Source organism: Ruditapes philippinarum, unplaced genomic scaffold (genome assembly GCF_026571515.1).
Source record: "Ruditapes philippinarum isolate M1 unplaced genomic scaffold, ASM2657151v2 ctg298_1_1_1_1, whole genome shotgun sequence".
NCBI lineage: Eukaryota > Metazoa > Mollusca > Bivalvia > Venerida > Veneridae > Ruditapes > Ruditapes philippinarum.
The window spans coordinates 540,967-554,759 of NW_026853973.1; the positions used below are offsets into that span (position 1 = coordinate 540,967).

The following is a 13,793-nucleotide window of genomic DNA, read 5'->3' on the forward strand; positions in this document are numbered from 1 at the left end:
TAGTTTTGTTCATTTTTTGTCGCAAAAGGCACATAGTTTCTTTTTACGTTCGGTCTATAAGTCACTTTTCATTACACGAAAGTATGTTATTAAGATAATTAACAAGCGTAATTGTATACTATTATAATGAAAATGACATTTAAAAATTAGGTATATTAATAAGAAAAAATGACCAAACTTCCATGCTCTTTACAAGATACATTAATTTGTCATATTTCTACATCTGACCTGATTAATTTACAGTTAGGAAAAATATGCACCACCACAAAAAACAACAACATGTTTTACCGTTAATGTTTCCGTTTCATTACATAATAAATAATTGCAATTTGTAAATACAAATTACCTAGATACCGTCATGTCTAACTTTATTCTCAAGAGATACGATGTATGAGGTTCCTATTTATTTATCTTATTGTCAAAGACTCTCGTAGACTACTGTCATAACATTGTTCGAGTATGTTAGCATGGTATTAATTATGGGAAATCCCTTGGGCTTTAAGAAAATTTTGACGGGATGATAAATGAATGTCCAGTTTCTCCCTATGTGAATATCTATTGATGCTTTAAAAGTCTGTAATGCCAAGTAAAATCGTGAATACGTTATGTGTTTTAAAACTCCGGTTGACAGAGCTTCAACAATGTCTCGGTAACCATTTATAAAATTCTAGAACACGTTTTTCTAGTTTGAGTATTATTATTTACCAAAATCAAATAATAAATATACATTGTATGCCGTCGTTTATAAACATTTCTCAAATAATCAAGTTTAGGATTTAAAGGATTGATACCAGATGAACACTTATCATGTACGCGTTTAAATAAATGAACAGCAATAGAAATTGTTAGATATAATATCAATTTAAAAAAGAAAGAATGAATGTGTCATATGTGTTTTTATATCTGTTACATTCATATATCAGCAAAGGTATGATGAAGACAGCAAACGGATTTTATCTTCAACAACTAAATTCATAGACAACTAAATTTAACTTAATATCCCATTTACAAAATTTTTTTTACTACTCAAAAAATTAACTTATCGCTTCAACAAATTAATTTATAAAAACTACTACTTTAATTTTCCCTCTTAAAAAATTCCAATGCATTAACAGATGTTTATTGGATCAGCTCGTTTTATTATTTACAAATACAAGAGCAAAAACATTATATTAATAAAACATACAAAGTCACAATGATGACAGGCATACAATAAATAGCGTAACAGCTAACCACATTCTGCCATTTATATTAATTCATTTTTGAAGACTGCAAATTGTGTGCTCAAAATTAATTAAAAAATACCTAAACATATCCTCAAACGTATTTTACTTCAGTTTCTGTTTTTTTCTTCATTCCTAGACCACATATCCGTACGTCAATTTCTAATTGAAAACTAAAAAAAAGGTAGGAGGACTTGCCTGTTCCATTTTTTATATAAATAAAAACGAAATGTTCATACCTTTTTATTCGGTATGTTTGATAAATATTTTCATTTACACGCAGTACGAAATAACATGAACATATTGAACACTACTATGAACATTTTATCTAAAATAGCCCGAGAGGTATAAAGGTGAAATGAATGAGATTCCTTATCAGAAGAACATAAATAAAGAGTGGATTAATTGATGGAGAAGTGGTTGTTAACATGTTGACAGGTTTATCAATTTAACAAAATCATTTTATAAATTACACCACAGTCATATCACTGATAACCGATAATAAATGTTTTTAATATTAAATTTACGTTCTTTCTAATGTTTGAAATCCAATATAAAATGAAATATAAAATGTCTGTTAGATAGTGGAATGAGTGCTTAAACGGATATATAGTCAACAAAAAGTGTTAAGTAGAATGAAGTTCGCAATGCATTGCAAAATGTAAAATCATTGGAAACCTGTTCTTGTCTGAGTTTTGAGTTTATTTTACTGAAAAAGTCGACTAACCAGGAATTTATCGTTCAATCAAACAAATTAAAATAGAGGACTGAAGTTGAAGTAATTGTAAAAATATAGAAAGTCATTTAAGCATTAACTAATATCATAATGGAAATAAAATTAGTCACTTATAGTGAAACTGTAACTGTGTTAGGAACTCATAATATATATGGTTCCTTTTTGTATGTGGATTAAGCGGTAGAAAGCAGACCAAAGCTAGTTGTCTGGTAATATATTAATTCATTTAGATAGCAAAATGGAAGGAGATGTGTGAACTATTATTGACATTTTTATTATGTTTATTATAGACGATAAAAGGCACTAGTTATGGAGCTGCATCTTACCGTGTGTCTTTTGCTTATATTTAATTACTGTATTGTAAGAACAGAAGCTTACTGTGACAAAGATTGTTCTTGCAAAGTGACAAAATCAGGCAAAATTCTTGTTACTTGTGCCGGCAAAAATATAAAGGATGTTCGGTCAACTCTTCCAAGAAATGCCACAGAACTGTAAGTATTTTATATTCCTGCATTTTTCCAGATGGTCAATCGTTATGAAGTGCAAGAAGTTAGCAATGTTTTTATGTTTTTATACATGTGTATATTTATGTTCTTATCAATTGTTCTGGTCCTTCAAAAATCATCACGTTACGTTAGATGGTATTAATTACTGCTTTAACTGGTGCTAGGAGCATTACATGAGATATTATATTGTATTTTACCGATCGAACAAAATATTGTGTTTTATACTTGCGAATTGTAATGACGTCAAGACCATGACTAAATATATGAAATTGATGTTTTGATTTCACTTTTCATCCTGAAACTTTTAGATTGGTTGTGTAGGCTTCAACTTATAAACGATTTTTAGCAAAATAAGATTATTTCTAATTATTAGAATACATTATTTATATAGTATATTCCTAACTTTACAAACTTGATAAAGCCGATTAAATATCTTTAACTTATCAAGTATGTTTTCATATTAAATAGAACCGGGATATTTGCATCAGATTTAATTGTTACATTCTACTACAAAATCTACACAATATCTATGAAATATTATTATCAATATTCATACCATAAATCTACAAAACGAAATCAATGCTATTTTAATGCTAATTGGTTGAAATCAGCAGACAAAAGTTTTCCATTTGAAGCTACTGGTAAGATTGACTTGAGTGTAAATATTTCAAGATTCGTGATTAATTAGTATGATATATTTTCAGATAAATGTAAAACATGTAATAATCTTATATCGAATAAAATATTTTAATCACAGAAAAATTATGAAATCTATGAAATTCTTACTGAATATGTCTAATTTTAATAAAAGAATGAATAAACTATGTATGGGAAGCTACATTCCCTATTGCAGGTCCAGTAAAGTTGGTCTTTTTCTTTAAAAGACTGACACAACATACTCATAGTGTGACCACCAATAGAGCGTAGAATTTTAAACATAACATATCTACTTTGTTTTGAGACAAAACATGTTTATTTTATATTTACAAAGAGACTGTGTAGCTATTATCAATGTTTTCTTATATCAAATTTAAGCATAGTATATATTTAAAGATCTTTACCTACTTTCCAATCAATATGTTGGTAAGTACGGTTATATATAACATAAATTTATTTAGAAATACCAATAAAGCACTCTTAAGCTTATCATATATTGCGTATTATATATTCTGCTGGTTTGATGTTTGCGTTCTAGTCTATATTGATATGTCATTTTTCAAATCTTCTCGCTTTCTTACTAATGACATTTCTTCCAATGAACTGTAGCAATCTGTTTAATATTCCTTATCGCCCTCATTCCAAATGACAGCATATTATATTGTTATGCAAACATGCCAGGTTTGCTATGTAGCTGGCAAATAAAAACTAATATTTATTCTTTTCTGATGGATGTATTGTATCCATTACATAATTATAAGATAACGTCTGTACAGACAAACAATATTGCTCTGAATAATATTAAAGACATCTGTTCTGCCATAAAAATTTCTTATAAACCTTAATGGAATTTTCATTATGATAAATAAGCAAGAATACATTTTTATATGAGATTTGTTTTGAAAAGAAAAGTTTTATTTCAAGAAATTTGCATGTATGCATTTATAAATAAAACAATTATAGATGCAGAAAATCCTAAAAATTAAATTCTAAGATAGCTTTATCACACCGCGACATATATACACTTCCTATTTTCTTTTTCGAAGTTAAATATGACAGTATATCAATATACTGAAACAGATTTACTTTATACATTTATTTGTCACAAACAACTTTACAATACTGCCAAAAATATAATCATTTTTAATTCTATTTTCAACTATCCGCTGAGTTTTATTTTCAAAGTCTTCTATAAAATAAATCCAAAGATAGTATTATCAAATTACACAATTCTGCATATTTTATTTATCACAAACCTTATTTATACTACTAATTGAATATCAAATTTAATTAATATATTTTAACAGAAAAAGCAAGGTGAAAATAAACATAAATACATAATGTGGTTTTCATATTAATTTTAATTAATAAAGAACAAAACAGTACAACTATATAATAAAACATTTGTGTTCGTATCTGTAAATACGTTTGCCATTCAAATCAAAATCATATAAAACAAGTAAATATTGTACAATAATTCTATCATTGTATATGAAAGTCAACATTCCTACAAGTAAAACATGAATTTTGTAACACGTTTGTCCGTATCCATTATTTGGCTTAATATTTACTAATTAATCTCAGATGAAACAATAATTATCTTCTCTAAGATAATAAAATAAGTATAAAAGTACATGGCGCCGCAAAATAATTCTATCAAAACAACTTGGTCTATGCCTGAATCATGTATTATAACATATTTACGTTTGAATAAATTCCTTTTGAAGGGTGAATAAAATAGAATTTCGTTTTATTTTGGATGAAATATATCATTTAAAGATATTTTATTGTATATTCTATCTTTGAAATAAATAAAAAAGACTTTTCACACAATTTCCTAATATCAATATTATTAACATCTATATTATTTCACATGGAATTATCATAATTATTCTACTTCATCAAGTCTCTGTGTTAATAGTGTTACTATGCAGTATAGAAAGTTTAAGAAAATTACAGCCATTGTATTTTCGTTCATTAATCTGCATTTCACTTGCACAATATTATGAGACAAAATAATAAGATATCATTGCGATGCTGCTTTTTAAATAAATGTTTATTGGACTATATGAACTGGGTTTTCAATCTATTTCCAGCTAGATATAAATCAGTATAACCTATGAATGTATGCTTGACCAACATGACATATAACCAGTTTCTTTAAAAAATTCCCTTTAAAGATGGGCTATAAAAACCCTTTTTGTAAAAGTGAAGGAAAAATCCCTATTTTTGACCCTTTGCCAAAAAATCTGGAAACATTCTTTAGAAAGGTTTTCAACAATGGGGGGTGAAAATTTTTTTACTAGACGGAACAAAAGAGAAAAAATCTTTAGCGTATTTCATTGTTAATCACATACATTTCTTCACTTCGGATATTTGCTTATTACTTGTTACAGAAACTTATAACAGTAAACAATATAAAAGAAGAATGTCAAATCATTCCCTATTACTAAGGCCTTTTGGTCCTTTTAGGGGTTAAATCATTCCCTATTACTAAGGGCCTTTTTTGTCCTTTTAGGGGGTTTAAAAATGGGAAGAAAATAAAGCAAAAAAAAACCCAAAAAATTTCAATTTTTATTCAAAATTTATTGAAATTTTTCATAGGCCCAAATTTTAAAAAGAAAGAACAAATTTTTTACATACACAGTAAACTTTTAATATATTTTAACCTTGTTTGCTTTAAAAAAAAATCCTTTTCACAAAAAGTTTTCGGCAGCGAATATTTTTGCAGTTTTTTTGAAAAAACAACCCTTATTTTTAGCAGAAACATATTAACTGAGCACCATTTAACATTACAGGCAGATTTTCAGAAAAGATGTTACGGCACCGACTATATGAAGTCTAAAACAATGTCTACTGCAATCATTCACACCGTTAGCATTGATTTATTGTTTTATAGTTTGTTTAAACAGTTATCAATATATGCTATCGCTATCGCTATCGGTATTGAGTTAAAACAATTTTGGATTATACATATTTCTTTATGGTGAATCAATTAATTACACATTTCATTAAAACACATGAATGTTATTAAGTTAAATGCAGAATAGTTATTTGTCTACATCTCTTTTATATACATAAATCTCTAAATCACTTATAAATGGAATCTGTTATGTTTACTTAACACCTTCAAATACAAATCCGGTTCAAGAGGGTCGGGTTTGTTTATATTTATACAAGTTGTATTAATTTATCGTCTCTACGAATCAATAAAATGTGTTATCAAAGAAATTAATCTTAGAGTGTTAAGATGCGTACTTGTTTGATAAAGGAAAGTGTATACAGAGCACAAATATAGAAAGTAGTGATCATTCAGCGTTTAAGGTCATGACGTCTGTTTTGTACAACCACACAGGACCACTGGAAAGGAACCCAGCAGGGTCAGAAGAGTATTGCGACAAAATCCAATGTATTTATAAGATACTGAGAAATATATATATCTTAAGAAATGTCTACATCATAAGTTAACATTAATAACAAGAAGTACCTTTAAAAAGATAATCGGAAGTATCTTTAAAAAGATACTCGGACGAAGTAAAAATGTATGTACTTGCAGGGTGTCTTTAGGTATGCACATGTTTTTTTCGGGATCGTGAACGTTATTGGTCGTCTCGTCATTTTAGAATGTCATTTATAACTCATTTTAACTATTATGTTAAATACGATATTCACTAGAGAATTACTGATTTTTTTTTAAAGCAGTGTAAAATATTTATTGAAGGAAATTCACAGACCTTAAATTATCCGAGAAATTTAACTAGAAAGTGTGTTTCCGATACTACTTTAGATTATTTCATAATTTGGACGTATATACGTTTCGAGGAAAATCCTTTAGAATATTAAACTAATTTTAGAATGGCATATGACAGATATTATTATTCTACGGTATCAACTCAGGATTATAATCAAATATTCTTTTTTAACCCTATTGTATCTTGAAAGATGATTGTTTTGTGGCATTTATTTAGAAATGATTAAGATGTATTATTTGTATAATTTTATTACAGGAATTCTTCTTGGAAATATACTACAATGATGATAAAGATAATTGTTTGTGATCTATTTGCTGTAAAGTGTATACACTGTATATATGTTCTGCATAATCAGGTTCACATATTTACAGTATTATTTGGTTAAGTTTGACATATGTTGTTTAATGTGTTCTTTTGTTTAGTCAAGAAAACAATTTATTATATGTTATGAATTCCTGTTGTTTTTAGCTCAAACTATCTTTGACATTGTACATGTCACATGTAAATAAAATGTATATTCACAAAAAAAAATTAAAAAAAATAGAATGGCCAATGATATCCCTAGATTTCAGTTTGAAATTTTTAAAATGACCAATGAAAACCCATCTAATATTTAATTCTTACCTTTACATTTTACAGGAGTCAAACCGATTTCAGACCCGAAAAAGGAGCGATACAACATTCATCAAACAAAGTTTTCATTGGTTATTTTAATATTTCAAAATAAAACTGGGAATCTCATTTGCCTTTCTCAAATGAAATGTAAAGGATAGTTCTTGCCATCTAAGGTTACTAAAATATTAAAGATAGTTCTTGCCGTTATGAAATAAAATGTAAAGTTGTAAAATGAAATGTACAGGAAAATTCTTTAACTAACTATTGTTAAATTTCTTAGATAACCTAAGTTCTGTTTAACAATACTTCTTGCACTCAGGTATCATTACATTTTAGTGAACAATTTATTTTCCGTAAGAGCTTACTGAATTATTTTTTACAAGATCTGAGTTTTAAATATTGTCCAAAATCTCGACAAGAATATCAGAACTTATCAGGTACCCTAAGTTTATGATGTGTAATATATAGGTGTCTAATATATTATATTAATATTGATGTGTTCAAATGATATGTTAATATTTGTTTATATATTTTAACATATTTATCAAGTATTTATAAAATAATTGCATTACTGACTGCTTACATATTGATGTTAAATTTTGAGTTCATTTACCGAAACATGACAGATTTTTTAGAAACATATATATATTTTAAAGTGTTCCATTTTTTCAAGATTAATAACCCTACAAGAAATTATTATGTCATTGTTATGCAAGCTATGCTTACATTTCTATATGATTTTGAATGGAAAACTAAGAACTAACATATGCCAGTTAACCAGTTTTACTTCGGTCGGGTATCTTTTTTTAAAGATACTTCTTGTTTCCATTATCTTTAAAGAACAAACTCAATCTTACCTACTCTGGAATGTTCTTGTAGGTTTGTGTTCATTGCTTCTGAGGGATAAACACTTTACCAGAAGTTTAGAATGTTACATTAATGTACAATCGATATAAATCAAAACTAAAATGTGATTGACAGAATACCATAACTGGATGATTTAATGCCAATACCTTTGTTTTTGATATCTTTAAGAAATTCAATAACGTCAAATTTATGTAGTAAACGTTGCATCATTGTGCATGGTGACAAAGATATTACAACCATTTCATGGTTTTGGTCTTATTTCATTTTTATGATAAATCAAGATGATACAAAAGACCTAGACCCTAGACATATGAAGATATTGATAAAGAGAAATAATTGAAAAACTCTTGAGATTTTTACTAGATTCATTGTATTTTCCAGCTGTAATATGTGAATTTAACATCAATAAAGTTGAGAGAGAATAATCGACAATATCTTTTGTTTTTCTTTATAAGTTACTTTCGTTGAATATAAATCGTAACAATTAAATTAAATAAACACTGTTGAAAGAACCCGTATGTTATAAAAATGTTTTTTTATTGTAATTATTGTAGGGAAGTATATACGATCATTACTTGTTATGAGATGTGTTATGGGAGATCAAGATAAAGATTAAAATTTGTTCACTCATATGGCCATCATATTTGGCAAAGCATTTTGTGCTAACCCTAAATGGATGTTTGTCTTGTATGCACGGTTCAACAATGAGGCATATCAATCAGTGTTAACATATTACAAGTTATATATGTATCAATAGCCCTTGCTTCTCAACATTCGTTTACAAATCCGTTTCAAAAAGGTCAGACCTACTTATACTGAGACAATTTATATCAATTTATAGTCTCTTGATATTTTATCAATGAACCATTGTAACGTGGAATATAAAATTGATGTGAAAATAATTAACCGATAAACAGTTCGGCCAAACATGAAAAAAATTACACAATTCATGCCATTCACTTGAATCATCTATTACCATTTTTCTAAGTTTCTTTTTAAATCTATGAAACTCACATTATAAACTCGCATTATAAACTCACAGGTATAATCACATTCAAAAGGACTCTAAGTCTGATTTTTCAAGGTATTTTTGGTGACAGTTTTGTCTTTGCCTTTGAATTCATGGGTAAGCAAAATAAGGATAAAAAGTAATATTGTAATTATTGCAGGTAAGTATACGATAATTACTTGTTACGATAAATGTAATGGGAGATCAAGATAAAGATTAAATCTTATTCACTCATTTGGTCTTGCAATTCTTGGCAAAACATGCCCTTACTTCTCACCATGCGTTAAAAAATCCGGTTCAAACAAGGTCAGACTTGCTTATTCTGAGACAATTTATATCAATTTATCGTCTCTTGTTATCGATAATTTATGTTTTTAGCAATGAATCATTGTACCGTGAAATATAATTGATGTGAAAATAATCAACCGATAAACAGTTCGTCCTAACGTGAAAGAAATGTTACACAATCCATGTCATTCACTTGAATTAACTATTTTCATACTAATAAGTTTTTTTTTTATCTATGAAACGTAGGTATTATTATTCTCAAAAGTACTACAGTTCTTTGTCTAATTTTTACAAGGTGAATTTGGTGTTAGCTAAAGTAGAAATATATTTGCGAGTATAAGATAAAAAACGAATGGAATTAAAGTGTTTTTCAAAACTGTTATTTTTTTAGCTTGAGTTATTATTTATTTTATTGTTTTATTAATTTTATCTATGACACAGACCACTTGCCCCTCACCGCTGTGGGTTCGAATCCCGACAGGGACTTTGGATTCTTTCATGTGATGAAGCTATCCAGCTAGCTTACGGAACGTCGGTGGTTCTACTCGGGTGCCCGTTCGTGCCTGAAATAATGCACGGAAGGGCAACCGAGGTATTCCTCCATCAGTAAAGTTGGAACGTCGCGATATGACCTATACTGTGTTGATGTGACGTAAAACCCAAAAACAAACAAACAAATGGCACAGACAAAATATTAATAGCTAGAATTACAGCGAGTAAAGTGAAAAAGAAAATCAACTCTATTACGTAATATGATAACTCTACATACTTTTACATAACATATGGTTTTATAGGATTCGGTGCCCTGCTTGGCTTATTGCCAATGGTCCTGTGTTGCTGGATTTTGTTCAGGGACGCTTTTAATGAATGTCGCCCTTCCTTGTTGATCTTTTTTCCCTTATATTTCAGACAAGAGAAAATATTACACATACGAACGTGGGAGTATCAGTTATCAGCTGATGTACTCTTACGACGTGTATAATATTATTATGATAAATATGAGTCACGTCGTTTCTCTGACATACTTGTATTAACCCCAAAAATATACCCAAAGGTATTCATGATCTTTAAACTACAAAATGTAACAAGCTTATATGCAAATATCCCATTACCAGCCACTCTAAAGTGAATCTCTTTGGAAAGGTTTTTCAAGTTAAAATTTAAAAATTTTTTGGTTTTTTCTCACGCACGTTTTAATTAAAAAATAAACTATTTTTTTATTGCAAAAGAATTTCCAACTATGATGATTCCAACATTAAAGCAAAAAAAATTTTTTTAAATGCTTTTTTAGATAGCAAAAAAATAAAAATGTATAATTTTACTTAGTCAAAGTTTTTTTTAATTGTGGATGACTAGCATGTCATTTCGTGTCTTCGCCTTCGACTTTTGAGAGGCAAAGACACGAAAACACGAGATGGCAGAAATCAGCCACCATAGCGGACAGATATTTCTTTCGGTTTAACAATACGTTTTATTTCGTTGAAGAATTGTTTGAAAATATGTTATGAACAGAATGAATTATAATGGCATGAGACAGATCTACAGTGTAATTGTATGCAAAAAAGGCAAAAAAAAACAACACACTCTCTTTCTTTCTTATTTAACATATTACACTGTAATGGAAGATGACATGGACCAAAGAAATTTTTTGATTTTTTTGATATTGATTCGGGGCGTCTGGCAAGTGTTTTAAAACATTTGGAAAAAAAAAAGTCCATGTTTTTTCTCTTAAAGATTCTTTTTTGTTTTATGCAAGGTTTTTCCTAAACGGATTTTTCAAAGTTTTAAAAGATAGTTGTTTGATGTGGAGAAAACATAGACGTTTCAAAATGAATACTTTTCCAACCAATGACCGGTCTAAAGTCAGTTTGACTTCCTGTAAAATTTACAGAACAGAACTGTATATAAGAAGTGTTTTCATATGTTGTATTAAAATTTCAAAATGAAATATGGGAATCTCATTGGCCATTCTAAAATTAAATGCGAGGGTAGTTCTTGTCACTATAAAATAATTCTTAAGTAAAATGTAAAGGATAATTCTGCCAGTATAAAGTAATATGTAAAAGAGAGTTCTAACATAAAATGTATAGGATAGTTCTTTAACTTTCTAGTTAAATTGCTCAGATCTGTAAGTTCTGTTTAACAATACTTCCTCCCACAAAACATTTAACACTGCATTACAGATCTCATTACATTTTCTAGTGAACAGTTTATTTTTCTTTAGAACTTACTGAGTTTATTTTACATAAGATAAGAGTTTCAAATTTAGTATAAATAACGAAAATAATATCAGAACTAATCAGGTACCATCAATTTATGATGTTCAATAAGTGTCATATATATTATATGATTATTGATATGTTCAATTGATACAATGTTGATAAATTTCATATATTTTTGCATATTAATCAAGTATTTATAAAAATAATTGCCTTCCGACTGCGTATATGTTGGTCACTTACCGAAACACGATAGGTTTGTTTAGAAACACATACATCTTAAAGTGCTCCATTTCCATACAAATAATTATTATGTCATTGTTATGCCAGCTATGCTTACATTTCTATTTGACTTTGCATGGAAAACTAAGAACTAAGATAATTTTATGCAATGTATCCATTTTTCTTAAGCTGAGTAGCGTTGTTTGGAAAGAAACTTCTTGTTTATGTTCTTGTTGAATGGATGTAAAAACTTTATAAAACGTTAAATGGCGGATGTTTTAAAGGAAAACAAATTAATGTGGTCAAGTGACCATTTCTGTCGTACAGTGCAATTGAAACAGTATTTTTATTTAAAGTTTCTTTTTCGATTTGCAGTAAATGTTTCATGCATTAAGAGCATTCTAATATAATTATAAAATTGCGATATATGATTGAAATGTAATTAATATTTTTCAATGAAAGGTACAGTCCGTGCTTCAGACATCAAATAATTCTTGAAAAACAACTTCTTTCTAAAGCTATGAATCATTATAGAAGCTTATTTGTTAAAAGGATATAAAACCTTTGTAATTTAGGCCTTTGTACTCATTACATAAACAGGAACTTGGGTTTACCAACTATTGCATGTGTAACAGTGATTGAAACACAATTTTTAAAGTAAAAGACAACAAAAATCCCGTATTGTTTTATTTTACAATAATTAAAGTACAGACGACTGTTTTAGATATATCAAAATAATATGACAACAATATGAGAATAATAAGAGCACAAAATAAGCTGTGCTCTTTTTTAATTTCTTTGTTCCTTATACCATTTCATTTGTAACCTTCCTTTTCGTGTACTTTTATGCTCATTCTCATAATAAAATTTACAGGTATGATATTCTTTGACTTTAAAGCCTAGAATATGTTTATATTGCAGATATTAAAATGTTGTAGAGCAAAATACTATTGTTCATCGTATACATGTTTATGCAAAATCACTTAGAACTTTAACAACATGTTTTTAATGTAAACCACCTCTAATGGACACTATAGAACTGTAAAATTGACAACATAGAACAGTTATATGCCTTAAAGGTCACTTATATGCAAAATTTAAACACAATTTACCTTGTGGTTTATGAGTTATGGACATTTTCTGACCTAAAACTTTGCTATAGAAAGGGCTCTTTTTCAAATATGAGAAAACTCTAAATAATCTATAATATCATCAGTATGAAAATGTGTTCCTATTGCTCATTGTTAAGAAACAAATAAAATAACATTCAGGTAGCAAATTACACAAGGAAAATGATTGTTTCCAAACAAAATGTTTTCTAAACAAAATGTATAAAAATGATACCCTACCCAACCCACTTTAAGCATTTATTTGACCATTTCCCTATGTAAAAAATTTTATTCAAAATAACACTATAATTTACCACAATGAGGGGCTGTTTTAAAAAATTTGCCTTTTTCTTTTAAAATTTTTATTGGTTGATTTTGCAAGGTATTAAATTCTTTTACCTTGTAGTTTTACTTTTATCAAACTTTGAAAATATCTAGTATCATAGTATCTATTAAATTTGGTATAATTTAGCAAATGAATACCTACAATAATTATATAATTAAAATCAAACACTTTTTGACTTTCCATAAGGGTTATGGATCTGAGAGATACATAAATCATGTTAAAAAAACAAAAACAAAAAAACAAA

General features: G+C 28.1%; 1 protein-coding gene across 2 annotated transcripts in view; it reads left to right on the plus strand.

The window, feature by feature from the left end:
- Positions 1–13,793, plus strand: part of LOC132738578 (follicle-stimulating hormone receptor-like) — a 101,513-nt gene that overhangs the window by 38,530 nt on the left and 49,190 nt on the right. The window contains exon 1 of one of the 2 annotated variants that reach the window (XM_060726096.1): positions 1,677–2,450. The exons of the other annotated variant lie outside the window; for it this stretch is intronic. Within the exon in view, the coding sequence (XP_060582079.1) occupies positions 2,269–2,450 (182 nt within the window). The 5' untranslated portion in view covers positions 1,677–2,268. Of the gene's footprint in view, positions 1–1,676; positions 2,451–13,793 lie in introns of those variants that run through there. 2 annotated transcript variants of the gene reach the window in all.